The following is a 27,500-nucleotide window of genomic DNA, read 5'->3' on the forward strand; positions in this document are numbered from 1 at the left end:
AACTAGAATCACACTTGGCCAAATTAAATTCAGAACCAGTTTATTCAGTTCGGGATACAGTATGGTATGTACATACAATATGTATATATACACACCCACACACACATAATAATCATATTTATATATACGGAACAATAACATCTGTAGGGTTACACACAGAGGTAACATTAAAGAATGTATAAGGAATATGGAATATGCCAGAAATACATAAATGATTCATATGGGCTATAAACACATACATGATTCATATGGGCTCTTCCCATAGTCACCCCTGTAGAAGGCAACTCCTTATAAGCGGTATGCTCTGAAAAGATCATATTTTTGGCAATAAGGTGCTTTTATATTTTTAAGAAACATGATTTTGTCAAATAAAGGTGCTTATATTTAATTATATTGTATTCTCATCATTTCAAATGTCACTGGGCTCAGAATCTCAAAGCTCAGAGAGCCTGTCCATTGTTTTGTCCTGTTTAGTCCAACTTCTTGGTCTAAGAATTTATCCTGAATTTGACCTCATATAAACACACACACACACACACACACACATCCTCCGCTTTAATCATAAGGAATAAAGCAGCTTAGCTCTGTTCCTGGGCACCCCTGTTACGTTTAAAGCAGAGTTAAGCAGCAGGGCGCGAGCCGAGCGAAACAGAAGACTCTAACTGGGGCAGGGGGTCAGCATTGGTCACTTAGCGCTGCGCTCTCCTGGCCTCCTGCTTGCGCTGCTTGGCAGCGATGATTCTCTTGGCCGCGTTGAGCGCGTCCGATCCCTGGGCGGCGACGTCCGGCTCTACGCCCGAGATGCTCCAGGGTCTCCCGCTGACCGCGCTCAGCAGCGCCTGGTTGGGCACGGACACGTAAAGGATGCTGCCGCCCACCTGGTACATCCCGCTGGACAGCGAGCCGCCCGGCGTGGCCTCCCCGACCACCGTGGCTCTCCGTGCGTCCTGCAGGGTGAACACCAGCGCCTCCGCCGCCGACCCCGTCATGAGGCTCGTCAGCACATAGACGTCCTTCTCCGGTCCAGAAGGCTGGCCCTGACCCGCGGGTAGGGTCGTGACCTCTGGCGTGGACGCAGGAGGAGCCGGGTCGGATGGAGTACAGGCGGCGCCGGGCGGGCGCCGGGCGCTCGGGCCAACAGGAAGCTGCAGAGCAGGGGGATGGCGGAGGAGTGGCCGCCCGTGTTGAAGCGGACGTCGATGACCAGCGCGTCCGTCTGCACCAGCTTGCTCCATACCTGCGTCAGCAGCCGCGGCCCCACAGGGTCAAAGGTCAGAGCCTCCGCGTCCGGCATCGTGTCCAAACGCAGGTAGCCCGTGTTGCCAGGCAGCAGGTCGATCTTGAAGAGCGCGTTGACGACGTAGGCAGTGTCGTCGCTGGACGACGGGAGCTTGGGCAGCTCGTGCGGGGCCTCTGGCTCCACGTCGCAGTAGAACACGTGCAGGCGGTGGTCGCCGGACGTCTCCTGCAGGTCAGAGGTCAGCTGCGAGGCCAGCGACTCATAGTCCACCACCGAGCGGTACGCGCCGTCCCGCCACTTGGCCTCCAGCACGCCGCGCACCTTAGCGGCCACCTCGGGGAACGCGTAGTGTGCGTCCAGTAGCTCGCCCGCGCCGGACACCAGCGCCCGCATCTCCCGGTGGAACTGGACGATCTCGGCCGTCGCCTCCTCCGCCTCATCGGCCAGCACGATGGCGTCCGGCACCACGCCGCCCCCGAGCCAGCGCTCGCCGTTGTTGTCCACAAAGTCGAGGACGGGCACGGTGACGAGGATGCCCGTGGTGCCGTCCGCCTGGAAGGAGCGCGAGTGCAGCAGGTTGCCCGAGGTGATCTCGCCGATGACCGTGCCGCGGCGGAGCGACTGCATCAGGTAGGCAAACTCCTCGCCTGCCGCCGCCGTGTGGTAGCCGGTCAGCACGTAGACATTGCGCTCGGAGCCGTACACCGGGCCCTGGATGGTGGCGGAGGTGTGGTAATCGGTGGTGGTGTTCTGGATGGAGTTGTAGAGGGTGTAGAAGAGGACAGGTGGGGTGGGATCGTGCAGGTAGGACAGGAGGATGGGCAGGCCCTCCGACGGACCGCCCGTGTTGGAGCGCAGGTCGATGATGAGGTTATCGGTGTCCCTGATTGGCTCCCAGACTTTCTGCGCTATCTGCCTGTCCAATCTGACGAGAGTGGTGGCATCGAGGAATCTGTCAAAACGTAAGTATCCAGTGTTGCCTGGCCGGACCTCCACTCTGAACACATCGTCCATCAGCGCGTTGGGGTCGCCTGGGGTCGTGTCGGGGTCAGAGTCGCCTGGGGTCGTCACCGGAACTGAGGTGGCCGTCTTGACGACCAGTCGTGGGTCCTCACACACGGACTGGAGTTCGTAGTTGAGCTTGGCCGCCAGGTCCTCCTCCGAGATGACCGTGAAGAAGTCGGTGGTCTCCAGGTGCTTGAGCAAGACTTTGACCTTGTCCCTGGACGCGTAGTATCTCCTGATGAGGTCGGACACGCTGTGGACGGCCTTCGGGATGGTCGCCCGGGCGGCGAGCAGGGCCTTCGCCCTGGACACGGCCTCCTTGGGCCTGACGGACACGGAGGGCGAGACGCCGGTCACCTCCCAGCTCTGGCCCGTCACCGGGTTGGTCGCCCTGGCAACGGGCACGGTGATGTAGAAGCCGGAGCTGTCGATGCGTATCTTGTCCACTCTCACCGACCCCCCAGAGGTCCTCTCGCCCACCACGATGGCGCGGCCCAGGTGCTTGAGCGCGTAGGCCAGTGCCTCGGCCGCGCCGCTGGTGCGCTTGCTGGTCAGCACCATCAGGTCCTTGCGCTTGCCGTAGCGCTGGCTGGGGACGCGCGGCAGCGTCCACAGCTCCCAGGTGGAGTTGGACGGTCGGTCGTAGACGGTCTCGATGAGCGTCAGCGGCTCGGGGTCAGAGAAGAAGGAGACGATGTGCGGCAGCCCGGAGAGCTCGCCGCCCACGCTGTAGCGCAGGTCCAGGATCAGCGCCCGGGTCCGCGCCACGCGGTTCCACACGTAGTCCTGCAGGAACGCGCCCAGCTTGGCGGCCGTCTCGCGCCCAAGGACGCGGTCCAGCCGCAGGTAGCCCACGTTGCCGTCCAGCACGTCCAGCTTGGTGGAGCTCCGCACCAGGCGCACCAGCTGCTCCCGCGGGAGGAGGCTTAGCGGCGGTGGCGTCATGGGAACGTAGCCGGGTTCAAAGGTCACCGTGAGCCGGGGGTCGTTGAGGGCGCCCTGCACTCCGGCGGAGAGCACACCGGCCAGCGTCTTGCGGTCGGAGATGTGCAGGATCTCTCCGCTCCGGATGGCCTGCTCGATGGCCTCCCGCATGCCCAGCAGGTTCTCGGGGAAGCAGTAGTTGTCCAGCAGAACCTGCGCCATGTCCAGCACCAGCGCCCGCTGGAACGAGCCGTCCGACGCCCGGCTCTGACCCAACAGTGCCAGCAGCAGAAGCAGCAGTGGCAGTGCCGTCCGCATCGTCCTACCTGCTCCCGCCGTGCCCCTCCTAGTCCCCAGTGCCATCTGTGCCATCCTACCTGCTCTCGCCATGTCCCTCCGAGTGCCCAGTGCCATCCTACCTGCTCTCGCCATGTCCCTCCGAGTGCCCAGTGCCATTCTGCCCGCTCCCGCTGTGTCCCTCCGAGTGCCCAGTGCCATTCTGCCCGCTCCCGCTGTGTCCCTCCGAGTGCCCAGTGCCATTCTGCCCGCTCCCGCTGTGTCCCTCCGAGTGCCCAGTGCCATTCTGCCCGCTCCCGCTGTGTCCCTGCGAGTGCCCAGTGCCATTCTGCCCGCTCCCGCTGTGTCCCTGCGAGTGCCAAACAAACGCATCTCTTATGGCTTCTCTCTCGTTTGATTTTTGTTCCAGTTGCTGGAGGCAGCGTTAGATGAAACTGACCCCCCCCCCCCCGGTTTTGGACAACAACAACAGGATAAGCTGCTTTGTCCCGGCCTCCAGGCCTAATCCCATCATCACCAGAGCATCAGACGCACAACAACACTCCAAAAAGGATGATTAAAAAGGACTTGTGAGATAACACAAGCCCCTCATATTGATACAAGGCCTACATTTGACCTACTTTCCCTCAGTTGGTAGGGTTGGGGTAAGTAGGCTTATGTGATACATTTGAAGACATCTGTGAGGTATATGATCTATAGGTCTTCAGCTGCACATGAGACTGGTGTCTGGTAAGTGATGTCTTGAAGCTTAGCACACATCTTAAGCCTGTTAATATTAACCCAAGCTCTCCTCTCTCACTCTCTATCTTCCTCTCGCTCTCTCTCTCTGTTAATATTACCCCCAGCTCTTCTCGCTCTCTCTCTCTGTTAATATTACCCAAGCTCTCACACTCTCTCTCTCTCTTTGTCCCTGTGGTGTGTCATCTTGGAATACCATGCCGAGCATATTAAGCTCATATTCAGCAGTGACAGTCTCATATTAGGCTCATATTCAGGGGTGCCAGTCTCATATTAGGCTCACATTCAGGAGTAACAGTCTCATATTAGGCTCACATTCAGGGCTGACAGTCTCATATTAGGCTCACATTCAGGAGTAACAGTCTCATATTAGGCTCACATTCAGGGCTGACAGTCTCATATTAGGCTCATATTCAGGGCTCAGTCTCATATTAGGCTCATATTCAGGGCTGACAGTCTCATATTAGGCAATGAGCCGGTTTGTTGGAATGAGACCTCGTGGGGGCCGTCATTGTCCTGGTCATTATCATTTTTTGCATGTGTATCAGATTGTTGTTTGATAATATAAATAAGTAAGTAATATACCACACTAATATAAAATACTCATTTACCACACACACACACACACATCCACATGGATACCATGATGGGAGAGACTATAGATTATGGATTAATATGATGAGGATGATGGGAGAGACTATAGATTATGGATTAATATGATGAGGATGATGGGAGAGACTATAGATTATGGATTAATATGATGAGGATGATGGTGGTGATGATGATATTAAGTACAAACTGAATTCAACAACATGGTGAATTTGATCTGAATTATTCTCCACTGTTCACTTGTGGGGGACAGTTTGTTTACTCTTTACTTATGTTACTAATTTAACTTGTTTACTCTTTACTTATGTTACTAATTTAACTTGTTTACTCTGTACTTATGTTACTAATTTAACTTTGTTTACATCATGGCTAAAAAAAAAACAGAACCAGACTAGTAAGGGGGAGCGTCAACGCCCTGGCCGTTTTCACAAGATCAAAATTATGCAACCCGCCCTCACGCTAATCGGCGCAATATAGCGCTAATCTCACTCACCTGCTAATGCCCGCCGTTACGTAAGGCCGTCTCGCGATCCCCCGCAGCCAATGGGCTGCGCCGATCCCAGTTTAAGAGCTCCGCGCACAGCCCTGCGTCAGACCCGCGAGCCCGGCGGAAGGAGACGGGGTTAGTGCAGGGCTGCCGTAACCAGACGAGCTAAATCCAGCATGGGCACACACACACTTACACACACACATTGGGTATTTCAGTGACACAAAGATGAGAATTTATAGATTGCTCTGTTGTAGAGGAAATAACACACTGTAAAGCTTTTAACACGCCAAGTTCACCTGCTCAGATATTAGGCTGTTCTTATTGTTAGACCCTGGGATATATTTAGGATAGGAAGCACGGAGAGCATTTGTTTATGACATCAGAGGTAGACACTCATGAAATGTGCTTTTATAACTTTCCATCTTCACCTGTTATGCTGTAAAGTTGTTTCTGTGCCATAAATAGCAACAACAATAAATTAAAAAGAGTGTTTTTTTTTTTAAAAAATAACAAAAACAAAACAAACTAGATGTACCACAGAGCGGTACAAAATATGACCGCCGCCCAGTCCAGCACATTTTTTCCACAAAAAGAAATCACGCTGAAAGGCCTATATGATTCTGTCTCACTAAATTGCATTATCCACACTCAATTCTCACTGGTATCTGCTAGACAACAAGTACCAAAACATGATTAGTTCATAGATTTCACATGTAAAATTCATTTTATACAACCCCACCTCCATCTTGCCTGTTCATAATTCTGAGAAATTCTTGATTGTTTGTGTTATGTTTATGTTATGTGTGTGGTTGTGTGTGTGTGTGTGAGTGTGTGTGTGTGTGTGTGTGTGTGTGCGTGCTTGTGTGTGTGCCTGCGTATGTGCCTGTGCATGCAAGCGTACATATGTCTTGTGTGTGTGTATCTGTTTGTGCACATGTGTGCACATGAAATGGGTTAACATGACCCCTGGAGGCAAACATACGGAAAAAAATGGTCATCCTAGGCCCTATAGTTCTCAAGATATTCACAGAGAACTGTGTCTGCCCTACCCTCCTTTCGGGGGGTCCAGTCCAGCGGGGGGGCTACAGATCAAAACGAAAAATGACGGTTCCATGCTATCCATGTGGGGGTACATGCCCACCAAGTTTTGTGTACCCAGTCTTTCAGTGTCCCGGGAATCCTTGTTGGTGTACGTCACTAAATGTACACATAAATTATTTTATTGTAAGGCCCCCCATGAACGAAAGTACACAAAAACTTGGCATGCATTCGGAGGGTGTCATAATGATCCTACACTTTTAATTTCGTGCAGTTTTGACCTTGTCAGCCAGAGATATTGTGATGAAAACACCTAATTTTTTGCTTTTTAATCTTTAACTAGGTGGCGCTATACATGAACTAAGTGGTAATGGGATGGGTTGACATGCCCCCTTAAGACATAAAATACATAAAAAAGGTGGACCTCCTAGGCCCTACGGTTCTCGAGATATTCACAGAAAACTGTCTCCGGCCACCCACAGGCCAGTTGGTGTATAGTAACATAAATTAATTTATTGTGTGGCCCCCCATGAACGGAATTACACGGAACTTGGCGTGCATACAGAGGGTGTCATAATGATCCTACACTTCCAATTTCGTGCAGTTTTGACTATGTTAGGTCACAGATACCTTCAATTACAACACCTCATTTTTACTTTTTTGTGTTTAACTAGGTGGCGCTATACATGAAATGAGTGGTTATGGAATGGGTTGACATGGCCCCTTGAGATCAACATACAAAAAAAAATGGTCCTCCTAAACACTACGGTTTTCGAGATATTCACAGAAAACTGAGTCTGCCCTACCCTCCTTTCGGGGGGTCCAGTCCAGCGGGGGGGCTACAGATCAAAACGAAAAACGATGGTTCCATGCTATCCATGTGGGGTTACATGCTCACCAAGTTTCGTGTACCCCGGTCTTTCAGTGTCCCGGGAATCATTGACGGAAATTTGGGCATGCGAAAAAAAAAAAAAAAATCTGACTAAATCTATATGACCGCCGCTTCGCTGTGCGTCCCTCATTGAATATTACCAACAATTCTCATATATATATGATACATATAACATACACTATATATTCATATATAACACCTTGGTATGCATAGTGAACCACTAGCTGTTCAGTGTGTGTGTGTGTGTGTACATATGTCTATAACTACACACATCCTACTGTGTGTGTATGTGTGTGTGTGTGTGTGTACATATGTCTATAACTACACACATCCTCCTGTGTGTGTGTTTGTGTGTGTACATACCGGAATGTGTACATATGTCTATAACTACACAAATCCTCCTGTGTGAGTGTGTGTGTGTGTGTGTACATATGTCTATAACTACACAAATCCTCCTGTGTGTGTGTGTGTGTGTGTGCATACATATGTGTACATACGACTATAACTACACAAATCCTCCTGTGTGTGTGTGTGTGTGTGTGTGTACATATGTCTATAACTACACAAATCCTCCTGTGTGTGTGTGTGTGTGCATACATATGTGTACATACGTCTATAACTACACAAATCCTCCTGTGTGTGTGTGTGTGTGTACATATGTCTATAACTACACAAATCCTCCTGTGTGTGGTGTGTGTGTACATATGTCTATAACTACACAAATTTTCCTGTGTGTGTGTGTGTGTGGATAGATAGATAGATAGATACTTTATTGATCCCCAAGTGTGTGTGTGTGTGTGTGTGTGTATGTGTGTGTACAAATCCTCCTGTTCAACACTGTAATTTCCTCTCTTGCTCTGCAGAGGGCGCAATCTGCCCAAATGATTAGATATTCACCCCCCAAATGATTAGATATTTACCCCAAATAAATAGATCAGGAGAAAAGTAGAACATTCTGTGTTTAATTCCACTCGGGTGGCCATGATAGACTAACACTCTATATTCCATTATACCCTTGTGTGTGTGTGTGTGTGTGTGTGTGTGTGTACATATGTATATTACATTATACCCTTGTTTGTGTGTGTGTGTGTGTGTGTGTGCGACTTGTGAATACATATAGATGGTAATAATGAGCATTACAATGCTTTATAGACACCTTATAAAACATTATGAATGCATTCATAGGGCGTTACAAATACAACCTTCATAGAAAGTGTTACCGGTATCATTTACATGTTGTACATAATGGAATCTTACTTAAGGTTAGTAGCCAGTAGGTGTGATAGGTGTTAATTGGATGTAGTAACATATACACATAAACACCATATGATAATCTATCATATCATATCATATCATATCACATCATACTAATGAGACGTCACACTGACACATCATACTAATGAGACGTCACATTGACACACACTGACACATCATACTAATGAGACTTCCATTTCCTCTATGAGCTGTGTCACTTTGGGATCCTGTGTGTGTGTGTGTATGTGTGTGTGTGTGTACAGCTGGGTTATTTTGGGGTGTCGTCGCCCCCCTATAACCGCAGCAAGCACTTTGGCATTAAAACAAGCATGTCCTATCCGCATGTACTTACGATCTAGAGTAGAATGCCATTATGAGTTGGGTTCCATGATAGTACCAGTGCTCTTTGGGTTCTATGATAGTACCGGTACTCTTTGTTTCGCAGTTTGGTGCACTGTACTTCAGGGAGTAGCTACAGTATAACAAAGGTTCTGTAATATAAAGTGCTAGAATGATTAAAATAATCACTTTGGCCATTTTACACATTTGTTTGTCGTCTATTCTTTTGCAAAACCACCAAAGGCAGTGAATATAAATAAGAACATAATCTGTAGTGAATATTAATAGGAATGCACATAATCTGTAGTGAATATTAATAGGAATGCACATAATCTGTAGTATGCAGGTGACTATAAATAGGAATGCACATAAACATTGTCTTGAATTTCCCCTTGGGGATCAATAAAGTATCTATCTATCTAAACTGTAGTATGCAGGTCTGCTCAGTAAATGAATCATCTCTGTACCAAAAGCACAGTGGTAGTTATAGAACATGTATCTTATGTCAGCTGTAAGTTACATGTGAATAAGGAAGGAGACCTCAATTCCACGGAAACCATCTTGGCCTGAAACAGCACCCCCGAACTACAAAATGGCCTGAAATACCCCCCCGAACTACAAAATGGCCTGAAACCACACCCAAGAACTACAAAATGCAGTCGCCATCAGACTAATTTCTCCAATTCAAAATGGAGGTCATTTAGAGGACATGCTAATGAAGCACACCTGCTTCCACATCAGATGAGTTGAATGGCTTTAAACCGACTCAGACTGACATACATGCAAACACTGAGAACATTTGGATACATTAAGTAACTTTAACACTTTCAAACTTGGTCATAGTCCTTGGAACTAAAGTCACAGCAATACTTGTAGTGTGGTTAATATGTCCAGTTCAGATTGGTGTGAACATCATAGCTAACACTGTTCTATGCCACCCAGGTTTATGCGGATGCTATCATCATAGCTATCACTGTTAGCATGTCAATGCTGCGCTAAAGGGAGTTAGCATGGAGCATAGCGAAACACAAACAGCACTCAGCACACAGTGAACACACAGTGAGGTCAAGCACACACTAATCCCGGCGCAGTGAGCTGCCTGCTTCAATGGCGGCGCTCGGGGAGCAGTGAGGGGTTAGGTGCCTTGCTCAAGGGCACTTCAGCCACGGCCCACTGGTCGGGGTTCGAACCGGCAACCCTCCGGTTACAAGTCCAGAGTGCTAACCAGTGGGCCACGGCTGCCCCATGGGTGTTAGCATGTCCATGCTGCACTAAAGGGAGTTAGCATGTCCAAGCTGCGCTAAGGGAAGTTAGCATGTCCATGCTTTGCTAAAGGGTGTTAGCATGTCCGTGCTGCGCTAAAGCATTAGCTGTGTGGAGGGAGTTAGCATGTCTATGCTGCGTTAAAGGGAGTTGGTATGTCCATGCTGCGCTAAAGCATTAGCTGGATGGAGGGTGTTAGCATGTCTGTGCGGCACTAAAGCATTAGCTGGATGGAGGGTGTTAGCATGTCCATGTTCAGGCCGGTCATTGCTGTTGTAGGTAGTATTGTGAACTTCCATATTTCTTGGAAGTTCTGACTTTAGTAGAAGAAGCTATCCTACATCATTATAGCCAACATCATTAACATGTAGATGGAGCTAGCCTAGCATAGCCAACATCATTAACATGTAGATGGAGCTAGTCTGGCATAGCCTAGAACATTGTGAATATGTTCCTGGTTAGGTCAGTCTCTGGTTGGTGCAGATGGCGCTGGTCAGGTCAGTCTCTGGTTGGTGCAGATAGCATCGGCTGGCATCGGTTGGCATCGGCTGGCATCTGTTGGCATTGGCTAGCGCTGCCGTTCCTACCTGCAGCCGCAGGCCGCTACGCGCATCTCCTCGTAGAGGTGTCGCACGGTGATGACGCCGTTCTCCTGGTACATGATGGTGATGGGGTCCAGTTTGGTGGGCACGCAGCAGGCCATGTTGGCCTTGCCGGGGTGGCGCAGGTTCACCAGAGACTGGATGATGGCGTGCTTGGAGGGCGTGACGTCGGGCGAGAGTGGGAACTGGCATGTGCCCTTGCACTCGTAAGCCTCGTACTCCGGCGGCGCCACGATCCACTCGTGCCAGCCGATGTCCTTGAAGTTGACGCGCAGCGACGTGCGGCGGCAGTAGCCACTGGCCGCATGCCTCCTCCTGCGGGTGCGGCGGGCATCGACTGGAGAGCTGCGCTCCCAACCGTCTGGGAGAACATTCTGGGGTAACTGCGGCTGCCCTGGAACTGGAGGGGGATTTGGGGGGATGTGCAGGTCGTGTGCAGGTGTGGTGTGGGGCGTGTACTGGGGGGCGTGCAGGTCGTTGGGGTCATCGCTGGCGTCTCGGGGTTCGTGGGCTCCAGAGAAGACGGCCTCGTCCTCGTGACTCAACGTGTGCTGTAGCTCCTGCTGAGCCTCGCGGCGACGCCCGCGCTGGTCGCTGGAGAACACGATGAGGACGGCCGATGTGTTCCCCGTTAGGCTGCCACTCACGTCTGCCATCTCAGTGCCCCCGCAGGGCGCCCGTTGCACCCGCACCTCAAACTCTGCCACGCCGCGCCCAGACCACGCCCCCGCCCCCGACCGCAGTGCCGCCGTCACGTCAAACATCTCCCATGAGCCTCTGCTCCACGCCACCTCTCTCTCATCCAAGAAGTGGTAAGATGATTGGGCGGTCTGGGTTCCGTCCCCTCCGAAGTCCCCCCTAATTCTCAGGTCATTCTCCGTTAGGGCCAGGCGCGGTTCCTCTGAGCGTTCCACTGGTAGCAGCCCTTCTGTATGATCAGTGTCCACTGTCTGTGTGGTTCCGTGTGGTTCTGTCTGATCAGTGTCCACTATCTGTGTGGTTCCGTGTGGTTCTGTCTGTGTGGTTCCATGTGGTTCTGTATGTTTTTCCCCTTTTAGCGGTTCTCCATTCCCTCTGTCTGTGTTCTCTCCTCTTGGTTCCTCTGTTTCCTCTCTGTCTCCTATCTCTTCTGTTTGTTCTGTCTCGGTTCCGTGTTCTGGCTCTCTCGTGTTCCCTCTCAGCCTGTGTGGTTCTGTGTGGTTCTCCAGCTGGTAGACCCTGATGGTTGCCGCGGTGGTTCCGGAGGAGCAGGCGTGTGCTCTGGGCCCGGTCTGTGTGTACAGGCGGAGCTGGACAGTGCCGACCCGCTCGCTGGCCGGGACGGAGATGTTGAACAGGAACCGGTGCCTTGAGACCCCACCCCGGGACTCCAATAGGCTCACGTCTGCAGCGACACACACACACACACACACACACACCAAAACATTATTCTACACACTGACCTGAACTGACTAAATGTCTAAGGAGGTCAGGGAAAAATGAACATTGTGAAAATATACAAAAGATGAAATCAAAACATTTTGAGTAGAAATACGTATCCGGTGAACATGCTGCGTATGACTTGTGCCCGGGGGCTTCTGGAGGTGTGTGTGTGTGTGTGTGTGTGTCTGTGTGTTGTGGCTCACCCTGTACACTGTAGCTGCGTATGACTTGTGCCCGGGGGCTTTTGGAGGTGTGTGTGTGTGTGTGCATGTGTGTGTGTGTTGTAACTCACCCTGTACGCTGAAGCTGCGTATGACGTCAGCTCTGGGCGTGCTGGACTGGTCAGCTGCGTACGTGTTGTAGAGCTGGACCATGAAGTCCGGCGGCCGCACGCGCACCTGCTCCTGAGGGGCGCTGGACAGGTTCAGCTTCCGCAGCAGGTCCTCCTTCACCGAGCCCAGGAGCCACTCCATGCGCTCCTCCCAGTCGGCCAGAGCCGCCTCTGAGTCCTCCACCTCCTCCTCCTCCACCTCCTCCTCCAACTCCTCCACTGCCGAGTTCTCCACCTCCTCCACCTCCACTGCAGAGTCCTCCAACTCCTCCAACACAAAGTCCTCCATCACCTCCTCCTCCTCCTCCTCCACCTCCTCCTCTTCCACCTCCTCCAGAGCGCTCTGAGCTGCACGCTCCTCCAGCCGGTTCCCCCAACCTACGGCCCCGTCCGGCGGTCTGAGTTCCTCCATGTGGATCCGGTCCAGCGGTCGGGTTCTCAGTGTTCTGCTGTAGAGAACCACAACGAGGCAGAGCTGCAGTAGAACGTGACCCGGTCGCATCACGGCACGCACCTCGTCCAAGCGCTCCTGATGTGTGTGTGTGTGTGTGTCAGGGAAATCTTCACCGGCTGGACTGCTGTCTGTGGGCGTGGGCTCTGAGGGCTTTGAGGGTCCAGCACGTCCGTTGTCCTGGGCTCACACACACGCACACACACACACACACTCTCACACACACACACACACTCACACACACAAACACACACTCTCCACACACACACACACACACACACACACACACGCACACACACACACACACTCTCACACACAAACACACTCTCACACACACACACACACACACACACACGCACACACACACACACACTCTCACACACACGGCGGCTGGCGTCCTGGGTTCACTCCCAGGGTCCACAGTAAACATCTCACTCTCTGGACGCCCAGAATAGCCTGGTCCCCCCTTATCTCTCCTGCTCTGCCTGCTTTGGGCTCCCCTATCACTGGGGGTCACGGGGTTAATGAACACACTGTAAACAACAACACACACACACACACACATACATGCTCAAACACACACACACACACATGCTCAAACACACACACTCACATGCTCAAACACACACACACACACACACACACATGCTCAAACTCACACACTCACATGCTCAAACACACACACTCAAACACACACGCTCACATTCTGTACGCAAACACACACACTCACACACACACACTCAAACCCACACACTCACATTCTCAAACACACACACACAAACACACACACACGCTCAAACCCACACACACACACACTCACACACGCTCAAACCCACACACACACACACATGCTCAAACCCACACACACACACACATGCTCAAACACACACACACACACACACGCTCAAACCCACACACTCACATGCTCAAACACACACACACACACACACACACACACACACAAACTCAAACCCACACACTCAAACACACACACTTACATGCTCAAACACACACACTCACACACACACAAACTTAAACCCACACACTCACACACATGCTCAAACACACACACTCACACACACACAAACTCAAACTCACACACACACACACACACTCACAAACACAGATGGATAATGGGAGAGAGGCCAGTGAACTCTTCCTGAAACTTTCGTCTTCCAACACTCCTGTTTCCGCGCAAACCCCCAGACTGACCCACACACACACAACCAATGGAATTTTTACCCAATGGGAACCTCTCCCTGTTTTTAGCCAATGGAAAGCCTCTCTTTAAAGAGCAAAAAGAATGTCCGCACTCTAAAAATCATGTATTTGTGTCTTCATTAGCAGTCACTGGCTGCGTCACAGCCTGCGTTCCGATGACAAGGGTCCCTATGCTGACCTCTGCGCTGACCTCCCTGCACAGGATGTACAATTCACAGGGAACTTCACAGGGAACTTGATCACGTTTTATTTGGAATGCTCTGCTAGTCCATAGTTCCCATAGAGATGTTAGGATTCACGAGGCACGTCTAGCACATTATCCATTCAAAACAGTGGAGAGTTAGCTCGCTAGCTTGCTTCTGTTAGATAGTTGGCTCACAACATTTCAGACGTGTTTAGAGATTACAATAATGTTTTTTTAGACGTGTTTTGGGATTTACAATAATGTTTTTTTAGACGTGTTTTGGGATTTACAATAATGTTTTTTTAGACGTGTTTTGGGATTTACAATAACGTTTTTTTTAGAATGTACAGGGCAGGGGCCTGCAGAGACCTTTGAAGGGGCAGGGGCTCAAATTTAAAAAAAGGGCACATGGAACAAAATTTTCAGAAAACGTGTTAACTTTATTTAAAACTTGTCTTTAGTGGGCATCTTTGCACTGCAGAATATAATATCATGTTTTATAGAACATAATGCATACGAAAGCTAGAAAAGATACACACAATTTGAATGGTGTAAACTGGAACTTAAGTTTTACATTCCCTAGCCTATAAAGCTTTAATCATCTGAACCTGAGCTGGACATTTTTTTTTTTTTGCATTTAAATTCTAGCATTATACTATTTCAATGATGATGGTGGGACAGGCTATTATATGGTTTAGCAATTTGCAAAGTAGTCTAATGTACTGATAAACATTTTATACATTTTCATATCATTATGTTTTAAGAAGAATGGGTGTAAATAGCAGACAGAGCTGCAACACATTTTTCTCATTTCTCTCCTTGGTTCTGAAAATTCAATAGGAGTGCATGTACTGTAGGCCTACTGTAGCCAGGGCACAGACAGATAGGTCTTTTCAGTTTTCATTAGGCTATTGTCTACACAGAGATCATAGGCTATAAGGTTACATCTTATTGATTAAATTCAAAGCTAATTTTAATAGCCTAGAAATCTAGACGCACCCTAGCGGCAGCAAATATGTTATTGCCTAGTCTGGCTTGTCAGGCTATAATTTTACTGTTTATCACAGTGAACTACCACCATTAGCAAGCGTCTTGCAGATTCACGTGCTGTGCGTGTGGCCACAGAGTGAAATGACACGTAATGTAGCCTACTGTAAACAGAGAATGACGTGTGGAGTTGGGTTAGATAAACAACAACCGTAGCCTATGTCATCGGCTGTTTTATGAACTAGTTCTACTAACCTAAGCTACTATAACATAGAAACCTAAACAGAGTATGTTATGAACGTTCAGCCTTAGATTTTCGAAGCTGCCAGGTTATTGAAATGGATGGACCATTACATGGTTAAAACGGGTTTGATAGCCTACTTCATTAAAAATGAAACATTTTATTCTCTATCTCTAAGCTGAATACTATTGCATGTTCAGTTTGGCTAACTGCCAAGTGACCTTACCGTGCTCCCAAACGTCTCCTGCAGCACTGTGCCTGCGTGCTAGCCTAGAAATCTAGATTACATTTGCTGCCAGGGCTATTCTAGCAACTCTCCATTGGCTTGGAGCTCCAGGAAGAAAACTCAATCAGGCCAATGAAATGTCTATAGTCACAAACTATTAATGGGATGATTTATGGCAGAGTGTCAACGGTTTGGCTTGAATTCCCTGCTACTAGAAAACAAATAAGATGGATGTTGCTGTTGGCCCGAACAGTGTGACAAAGGGCACTGGACTTTTATTAAGTTGGCAAACGGGCAGCCAACTAGAGCCCCTGTAAACCCCCTTCTGCTCATAGCCTGGTTAAGACTGTCCTATTCGCGTGCAACAGGGAATTTGAAAGACAACTGATTATCCTGCCCCTAACTTGAAGCACTGGGGCTAGCTTCTAGTTAAGTAGCATTTTAATGTGGGTCAGGGCCCAGTTTCCCGATAACGACGGAGACATGCTCTTACGAGGGTTTTCTACGATTCATCTTACGATCGCTCGTTGTTTTTTCCGACTGTTTCCCGAACATGCTCGTGAAGCGTGACGCGTGCACTGCTCTTAAGATGCTCTTAAGGGAGCTGTCCACGCTAGTTCTGAAATATCCTCTGATTTGACGGTGATATCAGGTGACTGCACGTCACAGCTATAGGCCTACCATTTAAACTTCGGATCTACACATTAATTCACATCAATACGAAAATAGAAACACTTTGACATCTGCATGTAAGCATTACAAGTAGGTTATATACCACAGAGACATAAATAATTGTAATTATTTTAAGATTAGATTGTTGCACCATGCAATATTTTTTTTTATGTGTCAAGAACATGTTTGAAGATAAGAAAGAAGTCGAGTAAGAAAGAGAGGAAATGTGTAGCCTTGGATTTTGATGCAGTAGGCTACAGACTAAACCACATGTTGCTTTCTCTGCTTTTTACCTCATAGGCCTAATAAAATATTCACTTAGCAAAGATAATGTCAAACTATTCTGGCAACGTCTAGATTGCATTTTTGTCCGCTTTTCATCACATTATTATGACCATTAAATGTAGGCTATTTTGCACGCTAAAATCTGATTTATCACAGGTAAACACAATAAAGAATGGGAACGTAAGTTGGATTATGTATTCTAAGTTGTAATTCCTCTGTATGTCCTGTTGGTGACCTCAGTGAGAAGTACTGTTAAGACGCTCTTAGCCGGTAACGAGTACTCTGGAGCACTCGTAGATCTACTATTGTTTTCACGACGCTCTTAAGCTACGATGGTTTCGGGAACAGTCGGCAAATCTTAAGATGTTCAGAAGAGGGACTTTACGACGCTCTTAGGCTTAAGATGCTTTCGGGGAACTGGGCCCTGGCTCGTCAGGATACCTGCGTGCACCTTCTGAGAGTTCACTGAATGTATGACGTCACGGATTGGTGGCCGCAAGGCATTTCAATTAACACAGAAAATTGTTATTTTTGTAAATTTCTAATTTCTCAAACTATTAATGAGACATTTTAGCTAATATTCACGCTTGGAACTAGCGGAAGTATTACAAATTTTAAAAAGTAAAAACGGGTCTTGTCAAAAAGGGCACTTTGGACATCAAAGGGGCAAAGGGCAGGTGCTAGAGCCCCTGTAGCCCCCCTTCTCTGCACGTGCCTAGTACAGGGTCTTTCTCGCTAGTTATCACATTACTGAATTCCAGGTGCCATTTAACTTCCGGTGACGTGATGCAGCTGACGTATGTTCACTAGCTCCCCACACACACACACACACACACACACACACACACAGTGTGCGGGTCACTTCCAACTGAGCACCATCGCTCCCTACGGAACGGAATATCACTGACGTAATATGGCTGAACACCCTGTGCAGTCCACTATACACTACTACGAGGCCATCGGAATGCACACACACACACACACACACACACACTCACACACACACACACACTCACACACACACACACACACACACACTGCCTAACAATAACACACACACACTCACCGCGCTACACGCGCACACACACTCACTCACACGCACACACACACGCACACACACACACTCACACACACACACACACACCACACACACGCGACACTCACACACACACACACACACACACACACACTCACACACACACTCACACTGTTACACCTCCAATACACACACACACTCACACACACACACACACACTAATAATACACACACACACGCATACACACAATACACGCATTCCTCCACGCGACTCCATTACACACGCATAATAATAATTCACACGCGCACAATACACACACACACACACACACATCCCACTGCACACGCATGGCTTGACACACACACACACACTCCAGCACGCATACAATGCGCGCACACACACACACACACACTCACACCAGGGCTTAAAAATTCATTTTTTTCAAAATAGGGAAATTCCCCCTCAGGTTATTCATGTAGGGGATCTCACACAATTTGGGAGGAGGAGGGGGGTTCGATTCTGATACCAAGTCAAATTGCGATTTCTGATTTCTTGATACTTTTTAAAATGTGTTTGATTTTTGGGCCCCCACCACCTGAACGTCATCAGTAATATATATACTGTAGTGGGATCATTCACAACAGTGGACATCCTAGATTCTGCTTGACTCTCTCCACACACACAAATGTTAAATTTATATAGAGTGTATTTAGTTAATAATGTATTTTTTAATGTATAGCAACGCCTATAACAGGCATATCTTTAATGTGGTGTGTAGGTCTAATTAAGTGCACATTGGTGATGAGCATAGATATATATATATATATCTATGCTCATCACCAATGTATATATATATATATATCTATGGGTGTTGAGTAGGTGTAATTGAATGCCTGTCACTTTAAGAAGTACGTGAGAGTAATTAGCCTCCCTTCAGCCTGACGGTTTTAGGCTAGTCACTAGTGAATAAAAGTTGTGCATAGTGCATAAGGATATGTGGATGCAAATGCAATGCATTATGTTTTCTATTTCATTCGATAAAATAAATGTTCAAAAAACTAACAAGTCGAAGACAATCTTTCTGGGATCAAGTGTTGACGTGACCTGAGCTAGCAGGATAGTTACCAAGGAGCTCTTTCCAGATGTAAAAGTTTGCCATGGTTGCGTAGCCTATTTGCGTAAACGCAAAGTGGTTCTCTCTCACTCTGTGTGTGTGTGTCTGCGTCTGCATGAGGCTATGTTCAATTCAACTCGGTAGTTGATCCGTCCGGTCAATAGCACCACATTCACGCCACTTCATGATTATATTAACATCATCAGACAGGCTGTAAAAGTGTATGCGGGAATTTCTCGCATTATGATGGCTAGAGTTGCGGGACTTGAAAAAATGATGCGCAATACCCGCAATGAAATTTAAGCCCTGCACACACACACACACACACACACACACACACTCACACACACTCACACGCGCGCACTCACACACACACACACACACACACACAGAGAGGAGGAGTAAGAGAGAGAGGAGGAGTAAGGGAGAGAGGGGAGGAGGAGAGAGAGAGAGAGAGACATACATGTACACTCACACAACATGACATTCTTCTATTCACACACACACACACACACACACATGTACGCACACAATCTTTCTACATACACCATCACTTACATGACATGACATTCCTCTACACACACACACACACACACAAAACATGCATTCCTCTACACACACACACACACACACACACACACAAAACATGCATTCCTCTACACACACACTCACGCAACATGATGTCTTTAGTAAGTTATTTATTGTGTCATTACTGAACTAACAAACTAAAAGCAAACAAACAAAAGTGGAGAAGAGAGGAGAGGTCCACCTGCTCAGACGGCCTGAGGGAGGCGTCAGGCCAGATGACCAGTGCAACAGTTCACGGGTTAAAGTCTCAGTTTCTATTTATCTTTTAAATATTAGAGTACCGCATATCCACATATACGTATGTATGATCCAAACCGCTGCTACACGGAAACTAAAAGTATTTAAGCTAAAGAAAAAAATCTGCAAAGCAAATATGGTACATGGTGAATACATTACACTGCATGCATATGGGTTAGGGTTATGTACACTGAATACTCATATATATAGAAATGCATACGGGTTAGGGTTATGTACAGTACAATACTAATATATATAGAAATGCATACGGGTTAGGGTTATGTACAGTACAATACTAATATATATAGAAATGCATACGGGTTAGGGTTATGTACAGTACAATACTAACATATATATAGAAATGCAGTAATCATAAAACTGATTGAATAACCGAACACAGCGACTGCCCCTGTCCTCTGGCCCAGAGAGCGAAGGAGTGATGAGGAGGTGAGCTCCCGGGCGCCCGAGTGGACACATCCTGCTGCAGGCAATCCCCATCTCTTCCACCTATCGGCCAGCAGGTGGCAGCACTAGCTTGTTTTTGTGTGGATTCCATGGCATATAGCTTTCATTAACACAACAGTGGACACTCTCTCAAACTATATAGCTTTCATTAACACAACAGTGGACACTCTCTCAAACTATATAGCTTTCATATCACTACAGTGGACACTCTCTCAAACTATATAGCTTTCATATCACTACAGTGGACACTCTCTCAAACTATATAGCTTTCATATCACTACAGTGGACACTCTCTCAAACTATATAGCTTTCATATCACTACAGTGGACACTCTCTCACAAACTAACTAGCAGGTGCACTCCACGGAGTTAGTTTAGTTACAGATCATTTATTTACAAAAATACTTCTGCCAGGAAAATATGTCTATGACTTGATATCCACACGTACATATGTGGGCTCCACCTCTGGGTGTGTGTGTGTGTGTGAAGAGAAGCTAGTCTGCACGGACTACACAGTTCCGATCCCGTAGTGTCCAAACTCTCTGTGGATCATCCCTCTGGTCAGCAGAAAAAAGAGTCAATCTGAAGCTTAACACTGCACAGTGTGTGTGTGTGTGTGTGTGTGTGTGTGTGTGTGTGTTTGTGTGTGTGTGTTACTGTGTGAGAGTGCATTCGTGTGTCTCTGCATGTGAGATGGAGTCAATCTGAAGCTTAACAAAGTGACAACAACTTCAGTAGTTCAGTAGGCTTTTCCCTCCTCCATATTCTGTCTGTGTGGACTGACGTTCTTTTCTCATTAGCTTGAGCAGGTGTGTGTGTGTGTGTGTGTGAGACAGACTGCTTTTCCCTTTGTCATGAACTTGAGTGGGTCCCTGTAGTCTTTTGGGGAGTTGAAGTCTTTTCCAGCTTTGCGGTGAGTTCTGCTGGTTCTGCGGTGAGTTCTGCTGGTTCTGCGGTGAATTCTGCCAGTTCTGACGTGACTTCTGTCTGTTCTGTGAGTTCTGCAGTGAGTTCCGTCTGTTCTGCGGTAAGTTCCATCTGTTCTGTGGTGAGTTCTGTCAGTTCTACTGAGAGTTCTATCTGTTCTCCTGCAGTTCTCCGGTCTGGTTCTGCAGCTCACCGACAGGCGCAGGTCTCCACAGACATCCCTGGGTAAACCTTCAGAACCAGGTTCCGCTCTGGATCCAAGTAGAGCACCGGTAGCGAGCTCATCTTATCCGGAACGCAGCAAGGTTCTGGAATACCAGGAATGATTCCGACGGCACGGACGATGCTCTGGATGGTGGCGTGATTGGAGGGGCGGACCACCTGATGGGGGGCAGTTAGTGACGGAGCAATTACACCAGGAAAACAAACAAACAACCCAAACACACATACCACACACATAACACACACACACACACACCACACACACACACACATACCACACACATAACACACACACACACACATAACACACACATACACACACACACACACACACACACACACACTCATACCACACACACACACGCTCTTGGAGATCCTACAGAGAGCTTCTCTCACAAGCTCAGAAAGCTTCCACAGACCCCCTCTCTGAGAGGCTCCCTCTCCTTACGGACGTTTACACACTGACCAGCCCGACGGCTCGGACTCGGCCTCGTCCACGCTTTACTCTCTCACTCTTCTGTTCTTCTAGTCTGAGCTCTCTTCTTCTCTTCTTTAAGTCTAAAGATATACACTTACTTTAAATAAACGTAACATCACAGCTCCAACGCCTCCAGCACTAATAAGGCATTACACACAAACAAACAGGTCACTACGTTTGTAACTAACCTCTCTCATCTCTCATCTTCTGATTCTTCATCAAAGACTCAGAGGAGGTGAAATAGTTTGACTGTTTAAGAATATCAAATGTTGTAAGATACCTGAACAACAGAGGACCCATTTGATTTTCATTTCCCCTCATTTATCCACCTACATCCAGAGCCTGTTAGCCTGTTAGACTGTTAGCCTGTAAGCCTGTTGGACTGTTAGCCTGTAGGCCTGTTAGACTGTTAGCCTGTTAGCCTGTAGGCCTGTTAGCCTGTTAGACTGTAAGCCTGTTGGACTGTTAGCCTGTTAGCCTGTAGGCCTGTTAGACTGTTAGCCTGTAAGCCTGTTGGACTGTTAGCCTGTTGGCCTGTTAGCCTGTAACCCTGTTGGCCTGTAACCCTGTTAGCCTGTTGGACTGTTAGCCTGTTAGTCATGGCTGGTGACTGTGGCTCTATAACACAGCAGCTATGAGCTCAACTGTCGTCTGTCATCACATGTGTGTGTGTGTGTGTGTGTGTGAGTGCGTGTGTGTGTGTGCGTGTGTTTGTGTGTGCATGTATGTGTGAGTGTGTGTGTGTGTGCGTATGCATGAGCTGAGCCATCATCACCCGTCACGTGGGCTACTTCCAGGAACACACATGGACTTCCAGAGCTGTGAGTTTGCTATCATTCATACACACACACACACACACACACACACACACACACACTACCAATGTGTTAAAACTGTTGGGTCTCCCATGCCTTTCCCATAACAGAGCTGTGAATACTGGAATGGCACTCTGATTGCATGTGCTTCAGAAATTGAGGTATAATTCTTATCTAACACATCAGGGCGTGCACATACACACACACACACACACACACATTGCTCCTTGAATTTCCCCTAGGGATCAATAAAGTATATCTATCTATCTATCTATCTATCTATCTATCTATCTATCTATCTACATGTGCACACACACACACACACACACAGGCCAATGTTCTCTGAGGTGCTACAGTAGGTGGGGTACTGCTCATGTGGACCAAGGCCAGGTACAGGTAGTGTCCACGTCCGAGGGTCTGACTAAAAGACGCACCCTCCCATCCTTGTCTAGTTCCACTTTTAGGCCACTTTCTAGCCACAACACACACACACACACACACATTGCTCCTTGAATTTCCCCTAGGGATCAATAAAGTATTTCTATCTATCTATCTATCTATCTATCTACATGTGCACACACACACACACAGGCCAATGTTCTCTGAGGTGCTACAGTAGGTGGGGTACTGCTCATGTGGACCAAGGCCAGGTACAGGTAGTGTCCACGTCCGAGGGTCTGACTAAAAGATGCACCCTCCCATCCTTGTCTAGTTCCACTTTTAGGCCACTTTCTAGCCACAACACACACACACACACATACCACAACACTTTGGCTTTTTCTTCCACAATGCTTTAGTCAATACACGCCAAGAGCACCAACTATTAATGGAAGTATTGAGCAAGAGCACCTACTATCCAACTATGCATCAATGCTGTCCACAGGCAGCTATAACCATGGCCTGATGCTAATAGCTAACCTGCTAACATGCCCTCACCCAGGTCCACTCAGGCCTGGTTCCTGATAATAACTGCTAACATGCTAACTGCTAACATGCCCTCACCCAGGTCCACTCAGGCCTGGTTCCTGATAATAACTGCTAACATGCTAACTGCTAACATGCCCTCACCCAGGTCCACTCAGGCCTGGTTCCTGATAATAACTGCTAACATGCTAACTACTAACATGTTTCACCCAGGACCACTTAGACTTGGTTCCTGATGCTAACATGCTAACTACTAACATGCCCTCACCCAGGTCCACTCAGGCCTGGTTCCTGATGCTAACTACTAACATGCTCTCACCCAGGTCCAATCAGACCTGGTTCCTGATGCTGGGCGATATATATCGCGATAGACATGTAATCATGTAATCGATATCAATAAAAAATATGTTCGATAGAACATTTGATAATTAGATAGAGATATATAGATACAAAGATAGATAGATACTTTATTGATCCCCAAGGAGAAATTCAAGAATTAAAAGCAACACACACCTCCCACCATACATTAAAATAGCTAGGATGTGCAACTCTACCAGAGTAGGCTATAGAAGTAGGCCTGCCTTAACACAGACTCTCATTGAGTCCTTGCCCCATGTACTCTCTCTCTCTCTCTCTCTCTCTCTCTCTCTACCTCCCTCTCAACAGACGCGTCCCTCCTCAGCATGCACATTTAATCCAAACATTCACAATCGTGCAAGACGCTAAATTGCTATTAAATCTGGTTAGCATCATTAGCACGCTGCACGAATTTGTTCAAAACTGTTGCATTCAAGTTGACTGATAAGTTCTTATCATCTCAATCCTGATGTAAATGGAAACGTATTTTCCAAGACTCAAATGGGCCTGTCTCAAGGAGAAAAAGTATTCATTTGAAACTTAAACACACGTGGGGAAACTGAACAGTCCAACTAGTAGACTATGATAAACTAGCCAGTTAACATACTTTGTTTACAATATTTCCAGGCTTCAATATAATTGCTGGTTTTCATTCAGACTTTTGTGCTCATTTATTTATTTGAGTGTTTTTCATGGTTGTGTTAATATTTCTTTTCCCTGTTTGCTTTGATTGCTAACTGAGGTGATGAAAATCAGAAAGGTTAAGTCTAAAATAAAAGTGTTTAAATTGAACATTTTTCCCCCTCTGGTCCTTATCTGAAATAGGTTTAAAGAAATCAATATTTATCGCTATTGACTGATATGAAACACTAATATGGTGATACAGTTTTCAGCCGTATTGCCCAGCCCTGCTCTTCTCTGCTCTTCTCTGGCTGCCTATTAACACCTTCCTACTGAGTCTGCAGACGAGACCCAGACGAGCGTTTTAACCCGGAACCCAAGTGGCCCAATGCTCAGAGAGCCCTGTGTTCTGTAGTGTGTTCCGCATTAGAACAGTGAGGTGTGTGGGATGTTCTCTCACCTTGGGGATGGGGAAGCGGCAGGTCCCGGCGCAGTAGAACGCCTCGAAGGCCTTGGGGGCGAGCACCCAGTCGCTCCAGCCGATGTCGGCGAAGTCCACCCTGAGGTAGCGGCGGGAGCAGGCGCGCGACTCGGTCCACTGCCTCCGCCGGGCCTTCTTCATGGTGCGCTCGTCGAACTGCAGCTCCCGAGCCCCCCCCCAGCCCTCCCGTGGACCCCCCTCTCCGCCCGCGCGTATGTGTGGCGCCTCGGGGCCAAGGGCTGGTGTGTGTGAGCGTGTGTGTGGCACCTCGGGGCCGAGGGCTGGTGTGTGTGAGCGTGTGTGTGGCGCCTCGGGGCCGAGGGCTGGTGTGTGTGAGCGTGTGTGTGGCGTGTGTGGAGGGGGCGGTTTGGCCTTGAGAGGGAAGTAGGTGTTTTCCCAGAGTTCCCTGCTTTTGGGTTCCGTGTGGTGGACATCGGGCAGCAGGTTGTTCTGCAGGTGTTCCACGGCGGCGCGTCTGGGCCGGTGGTGAGTGTGCGGGTCATCGGCGTTGCCGGGGAACGGGCCGTAACGCTGCAGGGTGACGGCAACGCTGTTGGGCTCGCCGATGGTCCGGTCGTCGGTGTACACCAGCAGATACGGCGGCTCAGGCCCCGCCCCCGACTCCGCCCCTGACTCCTCCCCCAGGGTCCGGTCCGCTCGCCGCTGCTGGAGCTGGAACTCGGTGGTCAGCAGCACGTGTCCGGCGGCGTGGGCCTGCGTGACGGGAGCGGAGACGTTGCGCTGCAGCCAGCCGCCGCGGTGGTGAGGGTGGGACGGCAGCGGGAGCGACGCGAGGCGGACGCCGGGGGTCAGCGGGACGGACGCTCCTCCTCCCCTCAGCACCAGCCGCCCGGGAGACGAGGCCGCCGCCGGACGACACGACGGCCCGCGCGGGCGACGACAGCTCCAGGACCTGGGCTGTGAGCGCGGCGGCTCCAGGAAGTGCAGCGTTGCTGCGACAACGACCTCTGACTCTGGGATGGAGGTCAGGTTAAACTGGAACAAGAGCCTGTTGTTGGACACTGAAGGAGGCAAAATGGTTAAAATACTGTTATGTGGAAATCTGCTTTTATGAGACAAAAACAAAATACCCTCGCAGACAAACTGTTCCCCTCATAATGTTGGTGTAGAACTTGACGGTAAAATGACGGTCATTTCAATTTTATAAAACAATGAAATTGCCTGCAACCCCATAAAACGATCTTGTAAACAACACATTTTTTGCATTCTCAATTACACACACACCGCGTGCGGGTGTTTTACGAGTGGGTCTATTAAAAGACAAACACGGCTCCTGAATCTGCGCGAGGCATATGGAAATGTTTAAGAGAAGCCCCTCGCGCCCCCAAGTGCCGTTACACTGAGGGATGTTGTCTCGCGCATTGGAAACTTGACAAACCGAGCGTCTCTGGTAAACGACTAGCATGAAACCGACTTTGTACGAAGAACATTTCTATCAACAGAAAGCCTAGTTGAGACACTTTTGTCAACTTTGTAATGGACTTATGCACTCCTCCGTAGGGTGCACGACAGCTACACAACGTAGAATTTTTGGGGTGTACGTGTCGGTCGCTTTGGTCTGGTCAACAGCCACACACACACACACACATACATCTTGATAACTGGCAGACTGAAACAGCCCTATGCACTTGCCCATGGTGTATTATTTCCCGGTTTTGGCTCTCGCTGCCAGGCTGTTTGAGCGTACTTTCCATCTACGACCGAACTCAAGTCTGACTGAAACCACCCCACATCTGTTGCGTGCGCTACTCTGCTGCCCCGTAGGCTACAATGTTTGTGTTAAAGTAGATGATGGTGTAATAACGGCACACGAAGACCCGTCACAGCGGACCACTCACCCGGGAGAGCTCTGAAGCTCCTCACGGTATTCCCGTCCCGTTCGCTGGGCTCCTTGGTATATTTGTCATAGGTTTTGTACATATTTATGGTGACCACATCCTGCGCGTCCCTTTCAAACGCGGCGCGGTCCAAGGCGCGTTCGCTGGGTGACCCGTGTGTCTCTCCGGGCGGCGTCGACGAGTCCACCAACGCGCCTGTACGGGTTCCGAGATAGAGAAGCAGATGCAACGCGCACAGGTATGAAACCGCCATGGTCTAGTATCCCATCAACAGCTGGAGAGAAAGTCGCGCGTAACCGGTGTCGACTCTGTCTGGGAGAGAAGCGTGGGGTGCGTGTCCGATGGGCAACTCCCGGCTCTATCTGGCGTCCCTCCCGCGCTGTAGGTCTCGCGGCGTATAGTACACTTGTCTCCACATACAGCCGGCGAACGCGGAGCTCAAGCGGATGACAGATGGTGACGCTCTCGGCCTTCAGCCAACTGGATCCGAGACGTGAATCCGCTCAGCGACTCCAAAGCTTGAAAAATATATGCCTGCCTCGCGCACTCTTTTCCAGACGGTTTTACCGCTTTTTCCCGTGAGGACGTTAGGCTATTCAAAATGTTTAGCAACAGAAACGGCACCAGTCTTCAAAATACATGTTCAACTACTTGCTTTTCTAATT

The 27,500-nt window shown here is 48.6% G+C and overlaps 3 protein-coding genes across 3 annotated transcripts in view; all 3 read right to left on the bottom strand.

The window, feature by feature from the left end:
* The window catches only part of rbp3 (retinol binding protein 3), a 12,817-nt gene extending 8,974 nt beyond the window's left edge, over positions 1-3,843 (bottom strand). Inside the window, 3 exon segments of the mRNA XM_048244824.1 lie at positions 838-1,092; positions 1,094-1,113; positions 1,115-3,843. Coding sequence (XP_048100781.1) covers positions 838-1,092; positions 1,094-1,113; positions 1,115-3,838 — 2,999 coding nt within the window. The 5' untranslated portion in view covers positions 3,839-3,843.
* Positions 3,844-10,096: 6,253 nt separating this feature from the next.
* Positions 10,097-12,733, bottom strand: gdf2 (growth differentiation factor 2). The gene is made up of 2 exons (XM_048245535.1): positions 12,406-12,733; positions 10,097-12,075 (listed from the first exon to the last, which is right to left on the bottom strand). The coding sequence occupies exons 1-2, from the start codon at positions 12,731-12,733 to the stop codon at positions 10,673-10,675; spliced, it is 1,731 nt and encodes a 576-aa protein (XP_048101492.1). The 3' UTR covers positions 10,097-10,672.
* A 6,810-nt stretch (positions 12,734-19,543) lies between these two features.
* gdf10b (growth differentiation factor 10b) overlaps positions 19,544-27,500 on the bottom strand; it is an 8,031-nt gene continuing 74 nt past the window's right edge. The window contains exons 1-3 of the mRNA XM_048246164.1: positions 26,836-27,500; positions 24,956-25,998; positions 19,544-21,459 (exon numbers count right to left, since the gene is read on the bottom strand). The exon at positions 26,836-27,500 is cut by the window's right edge and continues 74 nt beyond it. Of these exons, the coding sequence (XP_048102121.1) occupies positions 21,268-21,459; positions 24,956-25,998; positions 26,836-27,088 (1,488 nt within the window). The 5' untranslated portion in view covers positions 27,089-27,500 and the 3' untranslated portion in view covers positions 19,544-21,267. The remainder of the gene's footprint in view (positions 21,460-24,955; positions 25,999-26,835) is intronic.

Source organism: Alosa alosa, chromosome 6, assembly GCF_017589495.1.
Source record: "Alosa alosa isolate M-15738 ecotype Scorff River chromosome 6, AALO_Geno_1.1, whole genome shotgun sequence".
Classification (NCBI taxonomy): domain Eukaryota; kingdom Metazoa; phylum Chordata; class Actinopteri; order Clupeiformes; family Clupeidae; genus Alosa; species Alosa alosa.